The sequence below is a fragment of the Rhinichthys klamathensis genome, unplaced genomic scaffold (genome assembly GCF_029890125.1).
Source record: "Rhinichthys klamathensis goyatoka isolate OS25496 unplaced genomic scaffold, OSU_Roscu_1.1 h1tg000322l_1, whole genome shotgun sequence".
Lineage (NCBI taxonomy): Eukaryota > Metazoa > Chordata > Actinopteri > Cypriniformes > Leuciscidae > Rhinichthys > Rhinichthys klamathensis.
Genome location: NW_026606838.1, coordinates 245,001 through 268,362, shown reverse-complemented (window position 1 = coordinate 268,362; position 23,362 = coordinate 245,001). Strand labels below are relative to the sequence as shown.

The 23,362-nt window shown below is 37.3% G+C and overlaps 2 protein-coding genes across 5 annotated transcripts in view; one reads left to right on the top strand and one right to left on the bottom strand.

Moving 5' to 3' along the window:
* LOC130105546 (transcription initiation factor TFIID subunit 4-like) overlaps positions 1–13,129 on the top strand; it is a 59,760-nt gene extending 46,631 nt beyond the window's left edge. Inside the window, exon 3 of the mRNA XM_056271590.1 lies at positions 12,569–13,129. Within this exon, the coding sequence (XP_056127565.1) occupies positions 12,569–12,742 (174 nt within the window). The 3' untranslated portion in view covers positions 12,743–13,129. The remainder of the gene's footprint in view (positions 1–12,568) is intronic.
* Positions 13,130–22,820: 9,691 nt separating this feature from the next.
* Positions 22,821–23,362, bottom strand: part of LOC130105544 (BTB/POZ domain-containing protein kctd15) — a 50,257-nt gene continuing 49,715 nt past the window's right edge. For 3 of the 4 annotated variants that reach the window (XM_056271588.1, XM_056271587.1, XM_056271586.1), the window contains exon 5: positions 22,822–23,362. This exon is cut by the window's right edge and continues 710 nt beyond it. The gene's annotated coding sequence lies outside the window, so the exon portion shown is untranslated. The other variant, XM_056271585.1, reaches the window with a different exon arrangement.

Sequence of the window (23,362 nt, the reverse complement as noted above, 5' to 3'; positions counted from 1 at the left end):
CCAATCTTTCATGATTTTTCATGTTTATTGTTATTTCAAAATAAAGGCCTAAATATTCCTAATGAATATGAAATATTCTTGTTGCAAATTCATAAATTACTGCTCCTCTGTAATTTATTTTAGATAACAGCCACCAAATATTAAAACTAGAGATTTTAAGCTTTCAAATGATATATAGTTTGGCAATATTACTTTAGGTTTTTACTAATATATTATTGTTTTAAACATGCAATGGCAAATTGCCAAACAGTGACAGGTTAAGAGGTTAAACCTTTATTGGTTACACTTTATTTTAAGGTGTCTTTGTATGTAATGTGTAACAATGACACAATGAGTGTCACCCATTTATTTTATTTTGTTTTTAATAAAAACACACTTTTTCATATTATATATATATATATATATATATATATATATATGAAAAATATATATTAGAGCTTTTCCTACTTTAAATGTTTTTAAAGCATTTATTAAAACCTACCTTTTTCTCAAGCTTATTAAATTGAAAAAATGCTTTTTGCATGTATGAAATACTACGGGGTTGCAGTTCTTGTGAGGTCGCTAGGTTTAAAATTTGTACTTATAAAGATTCTATTTATTTATATTTTAGGTCTACGTGGTTTAAATTTTTTAATTTTTTATATGCTCTACTTAACTGTATGTGTACATTTGATGTATCTGTGAAGCACTTTGGTCAACATTCGTGTTGTTAAAAGGTGCTATAGAAATAAACTTTGACCTTGACCTTGATATATATATATATTTTTTCTATGATCAGATATTTTACCATGGTACCACCACAGTACTATTTTCCAAGCAAGCGAAGGACCCCAATTAGCATTTTCATCGTTTTCCACATTCACTATTTTATGAGCCTCACCAGAGACCAAAACAATAAAATACATATACTTAAAGTATTTTAAAAACCAGAGTACCATGGTATTACCTGGGTGTAATTTGTGCTATTTTAATTTGTTTTCCTTCCATTAAGTCATTTGTCACAGTTCAGGACCTTTCAAAATGAACTAAGAATAAATTTAAGTATAAATATGTAAATATATAGAGGCTGTATGTGTAATAGAGAAACCTTGTTAATAGTGACACCGGTGGCCGTTCAGTGAACTGCAGCAGTACAGACTGAATGTGACTCAAGACCCTGATATACTCACGCTGACGTTCTTTATGGAAGTAAAAAGACATTGTATAAATCTTTGCAGTGATATACTAACGAACATCTCGACGCCGTTCACACTGCTGAGAGCGACTATTAGATGAATATGTGAATATGAGCTGCTCTTTCCTCTCAATAACACAATAAACACACAAGAAAAATGAGAAAGCAGAAGTACAGAAAGCATCTGATCATAGAGATGTGTGTGTTTACAGCAGATCTGAGATTCACCATCGTCGACAGATGAGCTTATTAAAATTACACTGTTATGATAGTTTGATTGCAAAGTATATTTGACACCATCTATAGATCCGGCGATGTGAAACTATGTTTCTTTTCATGACACATTAACATTACAGTACAGAATGTCTCTTATCCTGAACATTGTATAAGCATTCGTTTCATGTGTCGTTGAACAGAAGCACGTAAACGTCACTAACTTTTGATCTTCCCGAGTCGTTCACATAAACATCAGTCTACAGGCTTTCATAGACAAGTCGGGGAAGGTCTCGTTTTTACGTTTCAACACAAGCTTGGCAATAAAAAAGCAATTAATACATGAAAATTCTTACATAAAGCCCATTTAATATGAGATCATAAAAGCTGCATGCTTAACAATTATATTTATTTTAATAATAATTATATTTTTATTACACACACACACACATACCACACCATAGCACTATTTTCAAGCAATTGAAGGACCCCAATTCAGATTTTCATAGTTTACCGCATTCACTATTGTATGAGTTTCAGCGAAGCAAACTGAATATCATAAAGGTGTGTGTTTGAACAGCTCTCTCGAGCTTCCCCGACCCTTTGATTAGCAGAAAGCCGAAAAACAAAGCCGTCTTCATCCTTTTCTCCTGCCTTTGTTACTCTTGGCTGCCGTGGCGCGGTTCAAAGCGAGGGCTCCACGTATAATCGGCGCAATATACATCTGTGAATTATTATTGTAATTCTTTATACGTTTATTGGAGCTGAATAAACTCCACATCAAATACATCACTCGGGCGATGTCGAAAACGCCTCGGGCTAATCACTCAACATCTGCTAACTCTTTCAAAATGTCCTCATCGGCCTTTTCTCCTGGCAAAGGAGGAGGAGAGGAAAAGTGAGGGAGTTTCTGGTCTTAATTAATGGCCGTTGCCGGTGTGTGTATCGAGACGGTTCGGGCCCCGCGGCGAGGCTGGTGGGTCGCTCTAATGCTACATGGAGGTAGACATGTGGGAAAGCTTTGGCTCTTGGCTCGGCCTCAGTCGCTCTGGCATGATGGGAAAGCCTCTCTCACACACTCCTGATGACAATGAGAACGGGAGAGTGCTGAAGTCCTAATGGAAAAGCACAAGTTGTCTTGTCTGAAGTCATTCTTAAGCCCTGAATGACGGTGTGTTTGTCTGCTTATTCCCACTTATGAAAGTTCCTCAAGATTATGCACTTTTTTGGTTGGATACATGCCTAGGTCACTTTTCACCCCAAAATTAGACATATTTTGCATAAACAAAGAATCATTTTCACTAGGGGTGTATCAATATATCGTGTCACAATATATCGTAATACAAAAATGCAACATTACAATATATAGAGTGTATAGTTCACCCAAAATAAAAATTACTGTGTGAGAAAAAATAAATTTTGATAATTTTTTTTGTGTCAGTACTACATTAAACTACTATATAATGTTGAATATAATGTATAATAATGCAATGGGGGGGATATTTGTGCGTCCTGATAATGCCAAATGTCTTGTTACCAGTAAAAAGTGGCCGACATTATTTTAAATATATCTAGTCAGTGACAGAGCGCAAGCATATTCATAATCATCTGTATTTTCATCTCCAGAATCATGAATATTGTTATTCTGGTGTCTCTATTGTCCTGTGCTTTGGGTTTCCAGCACCAAGTCCAAGACTATTCATTTACACACACAATGTAACACCAAATTTTGCATTTTAATCAACAGTACATTTGGAGTATCGCAATAATATCGGATCGTGAGTTCAATATCGTACTACATTAAACTACTATATAATGTTGAATATAATGTAATGCAATGGGGGAATATTTGTGCGTCCTGATAATGCTAAATATTTTATGTTACCAGTTAAAAGTGTCCTACATTATTTTAAATATATCTAGTCAGTGACAGAGCGCAAACATATTCATATTCATCTGTATTTTCATCTCCAGAATCATGAATATTGTTATTCTGGTGTCTCTATTGTCCTGTGCTTTGGGTTCCAGCACCAAGTCCAAGACTATTCATTTACACACACAATGTCACACCAAATTTAGCATTTTAATCAACAGTATAATTTTTGTTAATCTTTCACCATATGTCTTGGAGTATCGCAATAATATCGGATCGTGAGTTCAGTATCGTGATATGTATTGAATCGTGACATGAGGGAATCGTTACACCCCTAATTTTCACTCGAATTGGCATTTTGACCCAAAAATTAATGCACCGCTTGATGTAAATAACATTACAACATTTAAGAGATCTTGTGTATACATATATACCGCGCTTCCATCTATCGCTTCATATTCTCTTGGTGTGTTTGCTGAGATAGCAGTATTGTGTGTGTGTGTGTTTCTGGCAAAGTGGACCATTAACCTGTAGCCCTGAGGTGAAAGCGCAGCCAAGTCCAATATTGGCTCCAGCATCAAGGGCTCCTGCTTGCCGCCACTCAGAAACACTCAGAAAGACGCTGATCAGCAGAAACTCAAAGATGGACTCGATGCAAATTCAACCTTCAGCCTTCAGAGAGTTTGAGACGGCACGAGCGCAAAACATACATTATTAACCTACAGTAAATGTAGCGTGGGAGCTAATCTGGCCCTGTTCAGTCTGTGAGGGCTTTACAACGAAAAGTACCAACATGTTATCGGCTGGGTTTGATCTCGGGTCTCGAATCGATATTCTCTGTAAACTGTAGAGGAAAATGGAAACAGAAATGGTTCACAATCAGAACTGAGAGCTGAGACTGCCAAACGTTTGTTTGTTCGGTGTTCAACAGGAGGTCAGAAGGTCAATAGTTCACAACAGACAAAACCTTAAACTCTTCCAGCCATGTCTTTGGATTATTTTAAAATGTCATATTGAGTTCCTTTGCCTTAGACATATTTCAAATATACATAACTTAAGCAATTATGCTATGAGGCTAACGATATACATACAGTATATTATGAGATTTAGGGATTTCTTTTATTTGTTTAGAAATATATCCTTACAATGTAATTGTGTTGCTTTAAGATGTCATACAGAGGCTCTCAACAGATTAAAATCGAAACATTAATCTATCCAGATCCATCTTATTTATTTTGTTTTATTATTTATGAGACGTATGGATTTCATTTATTTTACACTCTGAACAATGCTGGGTTGTTTTAACCCAAATTTGGGTCAAATATGGACAAACCCAAACGTTGGGTTAAAAAATCTAATTTAAAATTTTAACCCAACTTTCACTTTCAACTGTTCATTTTTTAATTACATTTTTAACCCAACATTTGGGTTTGTCCATATTTGACCCAAATTTGGCTTGAAACAACCCAGCATTTTTTAGAGTGTAGAATTAAATCCTCAAGATGTATTAGAGTTGTTATAAGATGCCATTTGTGTCTCTCAACAGATTTAATCTACATTTAATTAAACCAAATAATGTTTTACATTTTTATTTTATTCATCAGATTTAGGGATAACATTTATTTGTTTATAAATGAATCCTCGAGATGTATTCGAGTTATAAGACGTCACACTCTAAACAATGCTGGGTTGTTTTAACCCAAATTTGGGTCAAATATGGACAAACCCAAATGTTGGGTTAAAAATGTAATTTAAAATTTTAACCCAACTTCAACTTTCACTTTCAACTGTACATTTTTTAATTACATTTTTAACCCAACATTTGGGTTTGTCCATATTTGACCCAAATTTGGGTTGAAACAACCCAGCATTTTTTAGAGTGGCATGTTTGAGTCGTTATTATGTGAATGGATTAATTTTTATTTAATGTTATGTTATCATATGAATCATGGATTTTTTTTCTCCTATTTTTTTTTTTTTTGGTAAAATGAATGGACACATTTGATTTTTAATACGCTTTTAAGGCCATACTGCGAAATGAATGTCAAAAAAATAATTTGGTTCTTGAATTTTTTTAATGTAACCAGATCTTTATTCCAGATCATTATGAGCCAAAGTCATATTGAGACTGAAGCGCAGCTGAACCAGTTTCATGACTCTGATCACACACATATTGTCTAAATGAGGTCTGATTCACTCATTGCTGGTGACTGTCACCTCACATGTTCCCGTGCTCTGATGGTGTGAAGACACGTATGTGTGTGTGTGTGTGTGTGTGTGTGTTGGTGCCGCTGGCAGATTGTCATCATCAGTGTGTTGTTGAGAAGGCTGGCAGGCACGTCTTCGGGCTCGTCTCTCTCTCTCTGCTCCAAACACGTGCGTTCAGTCAGAAATCGTCTGAAAAGATGTATGGAGGTATCCGTGTGCTAGCTGTCGGATGGATATGTCATATGACATTACGCCCGCGAGGAGCTCGGCGCTGATAAAATGACAGATGCTGTTTTGTGCCTCAAGGATTTTGCCTTCCCACAATCTTTTCTTCTCCGCTTCCTTCGGCTCCACATTGACCTTTGCCAAATTCACCACTGATTCGACTATCCAGAAAAGTAAATTATCAGAGAATTCAGAGTGTTTCGCTCCCTGGAGAACGCCTCTGAATCAGCTGAGTGTGTGTTTATGTGCCGGTTAACGCGAGGTTACGAGATGCACGAATCTCCATGGAAACAGACATCAACAGGGCTGTGTTTGGGTTATTGGCGTTGGCTGTAGGATTCGTACAGTGGGAGGAAAGATGTGGAGAAGTGACCTTTCTGCCTGCGTTTGGATCACTTACTCTGCCTCGGTGTGGCCCTGCAGGCGCTGGAGCCAATCTGGGATCCTGAGGCCAAACGCAGAGACTGAAGCGCATCGTGTAGAAATCACTCGTACTGCTAACTTTCAGGAGGGACAACTGCATTTCAATGCACACGTTCTGTATGCCCGTGTCTTAATGTTATTAACTTGATTGAACTGACAAACGTTGAACTGAATAATGGCACTATTATCTTCTGTAGAGCTGCTTTACAGCTGAAATTTTGGTAACCCTTTATTTTAAGGTGCTTGTAATAAGCAGTAATTAACAGTTAATAAGACACTTATAAGACCTTATAAGATGCATATAAGCATTAACTACTTCATATAAGGGTTAATTAAAGGTCCAGTGCCCGGTTGCATAAAGCACCTTAAGTGTAATTTTGCCCTTAAAGTCGCCCTTATGTTTCCCTTAAACCTAAGGGTGTTGCAGAAAAATACCCTTAAGTGTTACTTAACGGTTTTTTTAAGTGAAACGTCATAAACACTTAGAATTTCCCTTAAATGCTGTTTTTTCACTTAAGTAATCGTTAAGTGTTGCATAAAACCCCTTAACGGTAATTTCCCTAAGTATAACTTAAGGTTTGGAAATCGTAACCTTAAAGGTGCTCTAAGCGATGTCATGTGTTTTTTAGGCCAAAACATTTTTTGTCACATACAGCAAACATCTCCTCACTATCCGCTGGCTGCCTGTCCCCTGAACACACTGTAAAGAAACGCGATCTCTGTAGACAGCCCATGCTTCACAAACAGCACCAAAAACAAACTGCAGCGACCCGCTCCCCAAAACATAACAAACTGTTCCAGCCAATGACCGACAAGAAGGGTTTGGGGGCGGGGTTTGGGGGGTTAGTGTGCGGATGAGGAGGAGGGAGGGTCTAGCTAGCCTCCGTTTTGTTTGACAATAGTTCGAACGTCAACAAGAAGTGACGTCACCCAGCTGTAGCATACGCACAGACGCGTACCATACGCCGTACCCTTCGCCGTAACCTGACGCGCACCTCCTCAAAAATGTAACTACACGTCGCGACGACGCGGACCGCAAGATCTGTGATTGGTCGGCTTGGGAGCATCGCGTTTCCTCCTATGTATTTCCGGCGTGTTCTTCTGCACCGCCCGCCATTTTTAAATTCTAAGTACAGCGAAACTGTTAAAAAAACAAAAAAATTACCTTTTCCACCTCGATAAGCTCCAACTCCAACATGATCTGCTCTCTTTCAGTCGACATTGCTTGTAGTAACCTAAACTCAAAACAGCCGCGAGGAATCTTCTTCTTCTTGCCGCGAGGAATCTAAACACAGTGGAACATTAAAACCCTCCGCCGCCAACTAGCGTTTCGGCGCTGTACTGCAGAGCAACGCAGACCTAAACGCAGAAGTATAAATGCTCATGACGGCGTCACCTACGTGCGTAGCGTACGCCGTACACTATTGTACACTGTACAAATTGGCCTTAACGCGGACAAAAATAAGACGACATGGCTGAATTTATGAAACCAGCTGAAGATCATAGGGAATAGGGAGAACCCTTTGGACCAATTTAGCCATGAAAAATTGTTGCAAGAATACCGATTTGATCGACACGCAATATTTGACATCGCTATCAAACTAGACGGCTGTCTGTCTGTCATTACACGCGACTCGCATGTAAAGGCCAATTTATACTTCTGCGTCGAGTGTACGCCGTAGTGTACGGCGTACGCTACGCACGTAGGCGACGCCGTCATGAGCATTTATACTTCTGCGTTTAGGTCTGCGTTGCTCTGCAGTACAGCGGCGAAACGCTAGTTGGCGGCGGAGGGTTTTAATGTTCCACTGTGTTTAGATTCCTCGCGGCAAGAAGAAGAAGATTCCTCGCGGCTGTTTTGAGTTTAGGTTACTACAAGCAATGTCGACTGAAAGAGAGCAGATCATGTTGGAGTTGGAGCTTATCGAGGTGGAAAAGGTACATTTTTTTGTTTTTTTAACAGTTTCGCTGTACTTAGAATTTAAAAATGGCGGGCGGTGCAGAAGAACACGCCGGAAATGCATAGGAGGAAACGCGATGCTACCAAGCCGACCAATCACAGATCTTGCGGTCCGCGTCGTCGCGACGTGTAGTTACATTTTTGAGGAGGTGCGCGTCAGGTTACGGCGAAGGGTACGGCGTATGGTACGCGTCTGTGCGTATGCTACGCCGTACCTACTGCGCGCACCCGACGCAGAAGTATAAATTGGCCTTTAACTATCACAACGTTAAGTCAGTGCGCGCACGGAGAGTGTGTGGCCGACAAAAAATTCACAGGAGAACGAGCTGATTCTGTGTTTTAAAAGGAATCATGACAGAAGAAAACAGGTATGCTATGGAAATATACTCAGCTGTATTTCGAGACACAGAGCCAGAAGTGCATTCACAAAACCTAAACAAATGCCAAAGCATGAGACGGTGAACAACACAAACTGCCGCCACGTTCGGAGCTAACGCGGTGTTGCGTGATAGCGTCACTGGACTGACACGTGATATTCCGACATGTTAGTGTTTTGCGTATCTATGGCAACAACAGACTTTTATAACGTGAATCCAGGATCGCTGTCGTGAAACACTTAAATGTTTCCCTTACCTAAGAGAACCGTTTAAGAGATTATATGCAACACCCTTAAGTTGTTCTCTTAGGTAAGGGTAAATCGCCCCTTAAGTATCATACTTAAGGGAAAAACTTAAGGTACTTTATGCAACCGGGCACAGGCCTTGAAGAGATCAGGGAAACTACTCCCTCTTGGGAAGGTAAATTTTTAAGGGACTGGGAGTTTGTGTTACCATTTACGTTTGTCCGGCTGTTCTAAAAGTGCAATGTATTGATACTTGAGAAATTTATTATTTAATTTTATTTATTTATTATCATTAGTTAATGCTTATATGCATCTTATAAGGTCTTATAAGTGTCTTATTAGCTGTTAATTACTGCTTATTACAAGCACCTTAAAATAAAGTGTTACCGAAATTTTATTTGTTTCATTATTGATGACCTTTGCAAATCTGACATTCAGTTATTGAACTGAATTGAGCTGTTATTGTCTTTGTTATTGAGATTGGTAATGCACTTTTCAACATCTGCACTGTTATTGAACTGAATATTGAACTGACTTTGAGTTGAATACATTTGTTTCATAATTCACTGTTGATTCAATTCAGTTCAATAACAGTGTTGATGTTACAGGTCATCAATTATGAAACAAATTTGAATCAGCTATAAAGCAGCTAAGACAATAGTGCCATTATTCAGAACAAGTGTTGATTCAGTTTAGTTCAATAACAGTGCAGTTTATCAAATTATGAGAAGTTTAAAGGGATAGTTCACCCAAAAATGAAAACTCTGTCAGTAATGACTCTCCCTCATGTTGTTCAACCCCGTAAGACTTTCGTTCATCTTCACTACACAAATTAAGATATTTGTGATTAAATCTGAGAGCTGGATCACTCCTCCATAGGCTTCTAAGGGATTGAAACTGGCCGGCCCAGAAAAGTTATGAAAGACATCGTTAAAATAGTCCGAGTGACGACAGTGGCTCAACCTTAAGTTTATCAAGCGACGAGAATACTTTTTGTGCGCAAAAAACAAACAAAAATAACGACTTTATTCAACTATTCATTTCCTTCTCCGTACGGCCGTGATATTTCACGTAGTGTAACAGCGCAGCGCTTCTAGGTTGAATTTAATTTGATACTCCTGTAAAGCAGCTCTACAGAAGTTGAATACATTTGTTTCATAATTTATGAACTGCAACATCGACACTATTGAAGTGAATTGAATCAACATTGAACTGACTCGAGTTGAATACATTTGTTTCATAACTAATGAACTTTGGAACATTCACACTGTTATTCAGCCCTTCCAGAAGTTTTTTTGTGATTGTTGCGGGCAAAAATCCTTGATTATGCGGCCCGTTTTCTTTAAAAATGCGATGGAATATGCGGGATATTTATGCAATTTTATGCGATGAAACTGCGGGAACTTGCAAAAATTGCAGTTTGATGAAAAAGAGAAAGAAAAGTGATTCCCCAAAACCCTGTTCTCACTAGGCTCCTACCTTAATGTAGAGTCATTTCTTATGAATTCCTATGATAAGCAAGCATAACTACATCACAGAACGTGCTGGAATATTTCAGTTCTCATCGTGTTTTATTTCAGACCTTAATAAACACATCAAACTTACAAGTGAATCAAACAAGTTCTGTAGCTTTACAAGAGGAATATGCTACAACTTCTGTAAAAATGAATAAATGAAATATAAAAAAATATCGTCAATCGTCAATTTATGCGGCGAAAGTGCGGCGTATTTGAAAAAAATGCCCCCGCGAAAATTAATCCGTTTCATAATTGATGAACGAATTGACAGTTACTGAACTGAATCAACACTGAACTAAAGTGAGCTGAATAACGCACTATTGTCTTCTGTAGAGCTGCGTTATAGTTGAATATGTATGTTTCACGTTGCATGTTTTTCTTCCTTTTGTCTCTTCCTCGAACTGTTTTCTTTCTCTCGAACACATGCACACATGTGACTACTCAGCACACAAACACACACACGCCAGAGGCCCGCCAGCGTGTCCAGGTAGATGGATGCGTTTGATTGGTCCAGGCTATGATTGGCATTAATTGCCATGGCAGAAGGCATGCCTGGCTTTCACATGAGGTCAACTCTGATTGGCCTGATGAGTCCAGATCTTGCTTCTGGAGGTCTTGAGGCCTGAGGGTGTCCCGAGCGCTGCCTGTCCTAAATTCACCCCACCTCAGCACACTCCGCCCGTCAGATCCGCTGACGGCTCGCCGGAGACGAGACACAAGCGGCCACCATGCGCTCGCTGGCGTATGCAGGATTTCTGTTCCCGTCAGATGGTTTCCATTAAGGGCTCCGTGTGATTTGTGTTTACCGAGAGCAATCAGTCTAATTGTGCGACGTCTGCTGGAGAGAAATACTCCGTTTCCGGTCTTGTTTCGAGTGGTCTTTCGAATTTTCTCCCATCTGATATGTTTCTGTTATTCATGAAAGACGGAGGTCTGACTCAGCTGTGTGAGAATCCGTTTGTTTATTTGACTTCTCCTTCAGTTTATGCTTGAAAGCAGCAGATGAGCAGGAGGTCTTGTGAGATGAGAGCGCAAGAATAAACCCGTTCGAGGCAAACTGAGTATCTCAGTGTAATCCACTGGTATTCAAGTTTAAGAAAAGACATTTTTTGATCATAATAGCATCAGAAATGCTGAATTTTATTTAGGTTTAAGCCCTTGTGACTTCATTACATCAACCGAGTGTCAGTGATCATGCGACTCTTTCTTGTGTGAATCTTAACATGCTCTTTGGATCTGAAATCATGCTGGAGATTATGATCATCAGGTTTTGGAGAAAAACATTTATTTCATAATGTGATTTTACCCCCCACTTTCGATTCTTTAATTTCAATAAAAGGTTCGTTTTGGGGGGATTTTTTGAAAAATTTTCGCTTGAGGTGTGGAAATGGCGTCATATCCGAGGGCCGAGTCGGTTCATTGACAATAATAGAACGCACCATTAGACCTAAGTTAGCCTGGGGGGAAGGTGTCTAATTCTTTTGGTCTAAATTAAAGGGATACTCCACTTTTTGTGGAAATAGGCTCATTTTACAACTCCCCCAGAGTTAAACTGTTGAGTTTTACCGTTTTTGAATCCATTCAGCCGATCTCCGGTTCTGGCGGTACCACTTTTAGCATAGCTTAGCATACATCATTGAAGTGGACAAGACCATTAGCATTTCTAAAAAAAAAAAAATGACCAAAGACTTTAGATATTTTTCCTATTTAAAAGTTGACTCTTCTGTAGTTACATCATGCACTAAGACCGACGGAAAATGTAAAGTTGCGATTTTCTAGGCTGATATGGCTAGGAACTATACTCTCATTCCTGCGTAATAATCAAGAAACTTTACTGCCGTAACATGAGTGCAGCAGGCGTAATGATATGACGCAGCGCCTGAAAATAGGCCACCTTCCGTCAACACAACGGAACTATTTTCAGGCGCTGCGTCATATCATTACGCCTGCTGCTCTCATGGTACGGCAGTAAAGTTTCTTGATTATTTCTCGAAACTCTTTGGTCATTTTTTTTTTTTTTTTTTTGAAATGCTAATGGTCTTGTCCACTTCAATGATGTATGCTAAGCTATGCTAAAAGTGGTACCGCCAGAACTGGAGATCGGCTGAATGGTAAAACTCAACAGTTTAACTCTGGGGGAGTTGTAAAATGAGCCTATTTCCAAAAAAAGTGGAGTATCCCTTTAAGTCAGTCTTTATTTTTGTGAAACAGTCTAACTCGCATTAGACTAGTCTATGAGCACATTTTAGACTTGTCTAACACTATAGACCGGTCTAAAATAGCTTTGTGAAACCGGCCCCTGATCTAGCGTGCCTGTGTGTTTAATACGAGATCTGTGTTGTGTTCTCCTCAGGTGTCGGGGAGTTCGGCGGGTTCTCCGGCCGGATCGTCGGCCTCCTCCGGCTCGTCACGACAGTATTCCCGACAGAGAATCACACGTGTCAATCTCAGGGACTTCATCTTCTACATGGAGCAGGAGCGAGAGACCAGCAGATCTCTCCTTCTGTATCGAGCTCTCCTGAAGTAGTGTACACTAACTGAGCTCTGCACACTACAGACCAACACTTCCTTCTCAGCCCTGCGACGTGCCTTCAGCCCCATCAGTGTCCGTGATCTCAGCGTTGCTTTTCATACACAAAGGTTTGAAAAAAAAAGAGAAACAACTAAGATGTGCTTCACGTTTCCTGTTTTCTCCTTAACTTTATTAGGTAAATTGTATTTATGATAGTGAATTTTAAGGCTTGTCTCTCTGGCTTTGAGCCGAGGAGCGTTTGTTTGTTGTTTGTTTGTTTGGTTTTTGTGTATGAATGAATCTGAAACTGCAAATATCATCACTTTCTTTATCAGTATTTTTATTTAGTTTTCCCAGAAATAAAAATATTCTAAAAACAAAAAGTTTAGGCGTAAAACAAAAGAGAATGTCTTGAAGTAAGCCATCCCCTATTAGCAATTAAGTTGTTAAACACAACATTAAAAATGGAAGCTCGACTTTTTTTCCCCTGTTGTGAGGAACAAATGTGGGCGGGGCTTGATTTTGTCTGTGGGGAATTGATTGGATGGTTGTGGTTTGCTATTGGTGGATCTGATGTGAGTGACAGCTTATAGCCCCGCCCACATCATCAGAGAAGAGAAGAGATGTCGCTAATTTTGATTCAAGAATGCACATGATTTTAAAACAATAATGATGTGCACTGATAAGTAATTTATCATTAATACCGCATTATTCCATAATAAAATAAGAATCGTCAATTTTGATTTTATATTGACTTTACTTTTTCAGCTTCACTACAGTTCGTTTGGTTATGCTTAGAACATCGTAATATTTCATTTTTTAGTGTAAAATGAGGTCAATCCTGATGAAGGTGGTGTTTTTGCAGTGCTGATGTCATTCTGCTGTATATTCAACACAGAGCGCTTACAGTGAACGATCTTTGAGACCAAACGCCTTGAAGTGATCAATGTACTTTTCTGTAAAAGAAATTTTGTTCTTTAAACCTTATGCAGACGTTCCCAAACATCATCATCATCATCATCATCATCAGTGTACAACCACATGGCAAACAATTATTTACTTAGTATTTTTGTCTTGTTTTCCAGTGCAAATATCTACAAATATCTCAAATCAAGATAAATTTACTTTGGAAGATTTTTTTTTTCAAATGTTATTTTTCTCAGAAAACAACACTTAATATCTTATTAAAATTAGGTGAGTTTATGCCTAAAACAAGAACTAATATCTGCCAGTGGTGTCAGAAAAATAATCCAGTTTTCCCTTTTGAATTGAGATCATTTTTCAGACCTTATTGGCAGATATTAGTTCTTGTTTCAAGCATAAACACAGTTTGATAAATTTGTCCAGTAAATGCGTCTTAATGTAAGAATGTTTAGATATTGTAGCCTACTAGAAAACAAGACAGAAACACTGAGGAGGAATCTTTTTGCAGCACAATCACAGTATTAAACACCCCATAAAAAGCGACTAAAACTCTTTTTCGAAAACTTTATCAGTGAGACTTTAATGTAAATAGACTTTTTGATGAATATTGTTTTTAAAAGCATGTATAAATGACGTCCACATGATTTTTCAGCAACAAAAATTACGCTTTTAAACTCAAGTCTGTATTGAGGAATGAGCGGTTCCTCCTGAATCCCGATCATGATGCTTCTGTCTGTCGATGTGTGTGACTGTAACGTGTGTCCGTGAGGAGAATCCCAGACCAGGCCAGCAGAGCCGAGCTATAGCAATACCAACACGCAAACACACGTTTGACCTCTGAGATGTGAGGGTTTCTGAATCAAACGCGATAGTCAACAAGAACGTTTCTCATCTCGTCAATCACTCCGTCTTAAAGGGATAGTTCCCCCAAAAATGAAAACTCTGTCAGTAATTACTCTCCCTCATGTTGTTCAACCCCGTAAGACTTTCGTTCATCTTCGAGACACAAATTAAGATATTTGTGATTAAATCTGAGAGCTGGATCACTCCTCCATAGGCTTCTAAGGGATTGAAACTCGCCGGCCCAGAAAAGTTATTAAAGAGACATCGTTAAAATAGTCCGAGTGACTACAGCGGCTCAACCTTAAAGGTACAATATGTAGGTTTTTTCGCCACCAGGGGTCGCTAACCTCTTACAATAACAAAGGCGTATATTAATGACCTATATTACGCATTAAGCGGAATTATGGATCTTGTCGTCAAGCTGATGGATCTTTAATGGATGAGTGAATACAGTGATGTTTTTAACATGACTGTGGTGTGAAGCATGGCGCGATTGCTAGACGTATACCAGCGCCACACACAACGCGAGTCCCGCGGATATAAAGGAATAAGGACATTTCATTCTACCGAACTACACGCAAGTGCTGAATTAATACTCACACAGGTCAGTTTATTAGACGAATGAAACTTGAGGTAACGCAGCGCTGCTTCACTTGCTCTAACAGTTACACTATCACACTAAACGGCATTTGAGTGTGTTGAATGTTGTTAGTTTGGTTGTTTGTCGGCTGTATGAGACTAAGCTAGATTAACATTAGAGAATAACATACAGATCATATTCTAACATTTCATCATGTTGGAACTACATAACATTGATTAGTTTTATGTACATTTGCTCACCTGTCTAATAAAGTACATGCAACACTCGCGTCTCTGTCAAGTTGAAGGAGCTCTCGGCATCTCGAAAGATGTTGATCTTCGTTTTAGTCCTCTTTTTGTCTCAAAGTCTGCTTGCCATGGTCTATAATGTATGAACAAAACAACAACAGCGGGAGCGTCCTGCTAGGCATAACCATAGATATCCATAATAAAGGCTAGATGTCTTACGACGGAGTCTCTATCGTCATCACCGGCGGCCATCTTGTCACAGGCAAGCTTTCTGGCGGGCTCTGTGGTGCCTGATGTAAGATGAGTGATCAGCACGAACACAAATACTCTCGTTGAAATCTTGACGGATTTACAAACGGTTTGGTTTCTTACAAACGTTATTAACATGGCTATAATTCTGGATGATTATTTATTTATACACTTATTATTCATAAGTATGCAGTGTCATAACTACATCTCTGACGTTTATGACAAACCAAACCGTTTGAAAATCGGTAGAAAATTGAGCAAGTTATGGTTATTTAAAAAGTACATGCACCATTAAAACACAATGTTAGAGTGAGCGAGCTGCCTGTGGCAAGATGGCCGCCAGTGCGGACGTCGACCTCCATTGGCCAGCAGCGCGGACGAGACATCTAGCCTTTATTATGGATATTTATGGGCATAACGGGCATAACCCAGTTGTCAACGTCTGTCGCCATGGTTACAATGGCAGTACGAGCGGGAACCGAGGGTAACGCGGATATGACGACGTCATTGACTGGCGACTCCTCACCCCTGCTCACACGCCCCGTTTCCTTGGTTAAAATCGCATTTTTCTCACGATTTACAAATAGTTGGAAACATTTGGGATATTGTAAGTAATCAACTAAACAAAATATATAACATTGGCCTAGTGGTTTTTGGATATTTTACTGCAAAAATCCTGCATATTGTACCTTTAAGTTTATCAAGCGACGAGAATACTTTTTGTGCGCAAAAAACAAACAAAAATAATGACTTTATTCAACTCTTCATTTCCTTCTCTGTGGGCCTCGAGTGAGTTGTCGTAGTGTAACAGCGCAGCGCTTCTGGGTTGTACGTCACACGCATCATCACACACATGACCAGCGTCGGCCAATAGTGAGCCTGCGTGTGACGTACAACCCAGAAGCGCTGCGCTGAATGAAAGACGAATGAACGCAAGTCTTACGGGGTTGAACAACATGAGGGAGAGTAATTACTGACAGTTTTCATTTTGGGGTGAACTATCCTTTTAAAGCAGCACTACATTATGAAGACAAACACTTTTCCTTTGGACTAACGCGCGCTGATGAATCATTACAAGAAGACCAGGAGCATGTATTATGAAAGTATTAGCGCTTCATTTTGATTTCATGTTTTCATTTTTGTCGTGTAAAACTGGATTTCACTGCCGATTCTCCTGTTTAGTGTGTTTAATCTCTCAGCAATTTCACTGCAAAAAAAATGATTTACAATATCTAAACATTCTTACATCAAGATACATTTGCTTGAGAAGCAAAATGACTGAAAATATTACGTTTTATTTTCTGAAAGAACTGTATTAACAACGTGTATTTAAAAAAAAAATCAATTTCACAAAAGTTTTAGGGCCCCCAGAATGTTGTTTTATGAATATCTGAACCTACAATATATCAAAAAGAAAGAAAGTAAGAACTCGAAAAAGCTTTTAAAGAAAGAACTCATTATAATTTAAAGAAAAAAAAAAAACATTTCATCCTAGCTTCATGCGTTCTTTTTTTATCAATAATTAAATGTAGGTAAGTTTCATACAAAAGCATTGATTGATTGATTGATTTATTTTATATGACCACTTAAATATAAAAATATGAAACAGTATGAAACTGTGTCATACATTAAAATAAAATACATAAGTATTATTTCCATTGTGGTCCCTCAGCAACATTTTGAACAAAACTTGTATCTGTTAATATTATTTTATGGGCCTGAGCTGACATAAACGAACAATTAACAGTTGTTTTATTATCTAACATTAACAAAGATTAATCAATACTGCGACAAATATATCGCTCATGTTAGTTAATGCGTTGAATAACGTTAACTTTTTTTTTTTATGTCGATACATTTTTCAGAAAATAAAACGTAATATCTTAAGCCATTTTGCTTTTAAAAAGTAAGTGTATCTTGATTCAAGCATGTTTAGATATCTACTGGAAAACAAGACAGAAATGCAAAGGAAGAACATCATTTGTTTTGCAGTGTAATTCCTTTCAGTGTGCCTGATTAATATTATAACAGACAGCTATTTTGAGTTATTGATGTCCGATGTTATGATGAAGAATACGAGTCCTGTAAGCATTAAGTTTGTGAGGGTTCGCCGTACATGATGTCAGGAGAGGTCAAGCTCTGTGACCTCTCTTCTTCTGGACCCTCTCGCTCTTCTATGCATCATGAATCCTGTCACAGTGTGTGTGTGTGTGTGTGTGTGTGTGTGTCTGAAACTGAACACGCGCTGAAGGTTTTAGTTTCGTTCGTTTTTATGTCTTCAGTGTTTCCAACGTCCAGCCCAAACTCGAAAAGGGAAACTTCGTTTTGTACCTATTTATATTTTATCATTTGCAATACGGTTCATTCCCCGACAGTCCGATGCGAAACAAGCACAAATGTATTTGTTGGGTCGTATAAAACGACTTTATTAATCTCCTGATTTCTGTTTTCTGCTGGAGGCTCTTTCTATGACTTACGCTTTGTAGCCAAAATATTATTAGATCTCTCTTCATATTGTATTATGTGCACAGCTGGAATTTAATGTTTTGATCTATGGATGATTTGTATATATTGTTTACAAGACCTTGTGTTTATTAGAACTATCTTATTTTTGGTAAATTCTGTACATATCCTGAAATATTTCTGTTTGTGTGAACATACTTCTGTATTTGTACCTATTTTGTAAAGGAATAAATAAGCTGTTTACTAAACTTAAAAATGTTGTTTACATGTGTGTGGCTCACCGTTTCATAACTTTTATGATATAAATGCTATACATTTGATTTATTTTATGTATATATATATATATTTCTGACGCCATCAGCAGATTTTAGATTTTTTTTCTTAATATCTTCATTTTGCTTCTCCAGTAAATGTATCTTGATTCAAGTTTCGATATTTTTACTGGAAAACAAGACAAAAATGCTGAGGAAGAGAAACTTTTTTAAACAGTGTATTTTCCTGTTTGTTTGACAGATAGCTATATTAAGTTATTGATGTCAGTCACATAAATATTTAATAACTTTTTATAAAATAAATGCTGTACATTTCTTCTTTTTTATTTTATTTTATAAATTGTATTTATATATATAAAAAAATGTATGAACAATTTACATACAGTAGTTACATGAGTGACGTCCGGGAGGGATTTTTGTTTTTAATGACCATGCAAGTTTGAATAAATGATCAAAAATATGAGAGAAATATTTTAAATAAGATGGAAGAATAAAACACTAAACTTGGTTAAGGTTATTATAGCATCTGACAACAAAAGGTTTTATTTTATTATAGTTTTATTTGTGATAATAATGCAATGAAACATGCAGAATTGTGCTGAAATCATTTTTGTCCAGGCTGTCATACAAAGAAATGATGAACACACGAGAACCGACAAAATATTAATAACCGATTATGTTGTATTCAATGCATGCTTTTTCCTGTCAGCTTGTTTTTCTATGCATTTTTTTGCCAAATAATTTGATCAGATATACTCCTTAACCAAGTTTAGAGTTTAGTTGTTTATTTTCTTTTAAATATAAAATATTTAAAAAGAATATATCAAATATTTCGACGGCTGACAACTACAAATCAGGAATAATCAGAAGTCTATCAGCCATTTATCAATATTATTTGCTGATTTATAGAAGAGGATGAAAAGCACAAACAACTGTCAGGTGAATATTACGCCTTTTTTATTATAGCAAATATGCAAGTAAATAAAAAAGAAGACACTGTAAATAAACACATGCCCTTTAATACCACAGTCTAATTATTAATACATTAAATAATGACAATTTTCACCTTGGTAGACGTTTTGAAATGTTGAGGATTTTCTTTTGCCAGCATTTGTATGTACATATCATATTGCTTTGCTCATGTTTAATCCGTCAGTCTTCTAGTATTAAAGCGGTGTCAGGATGGTTTTTTTTTGGGTCTGTTTACAAAGAGAAACTGTTTTAATATTCAAATAACTGTACATAGTACCAGCGTTTAGGCCTGATGAAGTGTGTCACCCGTGTCCTGAATGCATTACAACAACATGTAAAGGAATCAACGTAAATATGCATCATCTGAAAAGCACGACTTCTGTTACGCAAACTTTGATCATCATGTCATGGATCGACAGCATACATTGTTTTATCCGCACCGGGATTCACTCTTTTGAATCCACATGATCTGAGCGCTCTGTGTGTTCTGGGTTTGTAAATGCACTGTCCTGGGAATGCATGCTGGGATTGCTCTCTCTCTCACACACACACACACACACACACATGAAAGGGCTGGTTGGTCATTCCCTTTGTGACAGAACTGGACCAGATCTGGGTCAGATCTGCAGAAGTAGTGGACACTTAATCAGACGACTGTGTTAATGAACACTTTCAGGAGTTTAAACTAGACTTTAGATGGACAAAGCAGAATGAGGTGTTTGTTTTTGATCAAGACGTTTGGGTTGAGAAGAAACAGCATGTGTGAGTCACACACACACACACAGACTGGAGTTTGTTCTTCTGTGTGTCTTTGATCAGGATGATCAGATGAAGTGTCCTCGACCCAGATCAGTGCTGTGGTGATGAAGATGATGATGACCCGTGTCTACACTGGACTTGAGGCCAGCAACAGACATACATCATAAAAACAATCATTAAAAATAGCAAAAATGTATACAAAACGTGTACACATGTGGTTGAATAAAAAAAAGACATAACCCTCCTATTGCCTTAAGAAAATCGTCAGTTTTATGATTCTTCAAACTTAAAGAAAAGGTTCATCATCTAAAAATCACGTTTTAATTTTGAATGATATATTTCACTGTATATGCACACTAGTGTTTAAAAGTTTGGGGTCAGTAGGTTATATTTATGGGTCATATATGTAGTATAGTAGTGGGCAAAAGTGATGTTTGATTTCAATCAAATTCAAGTTCAATCAAACCATCAAAATATGAGACAAAAACAAAACACTAAACTTGGTTAAGGTGTTTATCTGATGACATTATTTGGCAAAAAAGGCAAACTACAGCTACATGCAAAAAAAATGCATAGAAAAACAAAAAGCATACATTGACTACAACATAATCAGTTATTAATATTTTGTCGGTTCTCTCTTGTTTTTGCACTAGTTCATAATTTCTTTGTATGACAGCCTGGCCAAAAATTATGTTGGCACAATTCGGCATGTTTCATTGCGTTATCATCACGAATAAAACAACACAATATGCTTACTAAAAATTATTTTTACATATACACTGTATAATATTTAAATAAAGGGTGAATATGTCAATTATACTAGGCAGGACATCACTTTTAGCCACTACTGTACATATACATATATAGACAATTACTGTATATAAAATTTAATATGATTTTTTTTAGATTTCATTATATATATACATATGGGTAACGTTTAAACTGTTTGGACAATAGAAGGGTTAAATCCACTCGGTTAAAGAGCGCATTACAAGCTGGCTTAAAAGAATTTGCTATATGGCAATCAGAGGTGGGTAGAGTATCCAAAAACTGTACTCAAGTAAAAGTACAAGTACTTATAGAAATATTTACTCAAAGTAAAAGTAAAAGTAATAATCTGAAAAGTTACTTGAGTAAGAGTAAAAAAGTATCCAATGAAAAAACTACTCAAGTAGTTAGTTACTACTTTGGATCACATAGGCCTATATATATATATATATATATATATATAACATGATATTATTTAGATATTTTTTCATTTAAATTTTTTTTTTTATCTGCATATTATATCTATAGCCCGAAAACCATTGCCTGTCCTTTGGTTTGTATAATAGTATAATAACTTATACAACTACATTTGGATTATTAGACGATGTCGGAATAAAGTGACTCTATGGAGTTTTGCATTCAAATGTAAAGGGATGGCAGTCATGTCATGCCCAACACAAACAACGATCAAATGCAAGGATATTCTTCTGTCTGTTCTCCAAAATGTATTTAAATGTAGGCTATATTTATGAAAGCATCTTTAAACTGGTTAACTGTGTCTAATAAGGCAGGCAACGGCATTCGTTTTCAAGTCGAGTTCGCACGCCACTGCGCAATACACACATTGTGTGTGTACACACATTCATAAACTGGACGATGGTAGCTTATTTAATGTATAACTATAAAGTAATGTATATGTCCAAAAAAAAGGGTAATGTCATACTTTGTAGTAGTGCTATATGGCGTAATAATCTGTTTGGTTGTAAAATGTATTACCTGAATGAAATCGAATGTATCGTCGTGTGGATCTTCATTCACAGACAGCTTACGTAACATACGAAGATGTTCAACTAATAAAGATCTTCATCGCTGGCAAAAAATATGATGCATTTGCAGATTTACTTTCTAGACTGTACTGACTGTGGACAGCCACTTCATACAACGCTCTTGATGTTCTTAAATCTTCATGTTACGACTCCGAGACGATTCAGTGCGTGCAGGAAACTGAACAGATCATTCAAACTGATTCGCGAACCGATTTAGACAGATCTGCCCAACTTGTTTGATGACGTCTTTGAACAGAATCGACTCAAAAGAGTGATTCATTTGTGAATTGAGCATCGCTCATGCCCAGAAAAAAGAGAGAGCGCGCGCTTAGAATAAACTACGCTTTTTACAACATATTGCATTAAAATAAAGTAACGAGAGGAACGTCGCCCAACGTAACGAAGTAAAAGTACAGTTTTTTCATTAGAAATGTACTCGAGTTAAAGTAAAAGTACCCACAATTAAATCTACTCTTAAAAGTAAAACATTTCCAAAAAACTACTCAAGTAAATGTAACGAAGTAAATGTACTTCGTTACTACCCACCTCTGATGGCAATCAATCGATTATATTTGCAAATACTATCTTTTTTCAGACAGACAGGGAAAGTGTGTGAAGTGTGTATTTGTTTGTTAGTTTCCTGTAGTTTACTGTAGTTTTTCTGTACTAGTTTACTGTAGTTTTACTGTAGTTTTTCTGTAGTTTACTGTAGTTTTACTGTAGTTTACTGTAGTTTTACTGTAGTTTACTGTCGTTTAACTGTAGTTTTTCTGTAGTTTACTGTAGTTTTTCTGTACTAGTTTACTGTAGTTTTACTGTAGTTTTTCTGTAGTTTACTGTAGTTTTACTGTAGTTTACTGTCGTTTAACTGTAGTTTAACTGTAGTCTACTGTAGTTTTTCTGTAGTTTTACTGTAGTTTTACTGTAGTTTAGTTTTTCTGTAGTTTTACTGCAGTTTAGTGTAGTTTAACTGTAGTTTACTGTAATTTACTGTAGTCCAGTGTGCTGCGTGTGATGAACTTCCCAACGTATCCGTCCTTGACTCGCGCGATCCCGCATCTCACAACATTTTGACGTCAAAAACAGAAAACGGACAACTTCAAACAATCGGAAAACCTGATAAACTGGGCTAATGAATAACGATTATTCATTCACAAAGATGGTTTAAAAATTAATGCACCATAGTTAGTTACCCTCATTCTGTCAGCACTCTCAAACTTGAGTCTATTTCCACTGAATCTTTAAACACACGGCGTCTGAGATGCATTTAAGTGCAAACGTATGTTATGAACGCTATGGATTTCCTCTAGACACAATCATATGTCTTCATCTTCCAATGGTTTGCCTCAGGATCCTTACATTTTCTTCGTGACACACACACACACACACACACAACTCTTTGTGTTTAGCTCAGAACTCTTTTGATTCAAGCATTAGAGAGCTTATAAAACTTTCAACTGTTTAACGATATGCTTAATGTTCTGGCTCGCTCCATCAGTGTTTCCTATTTC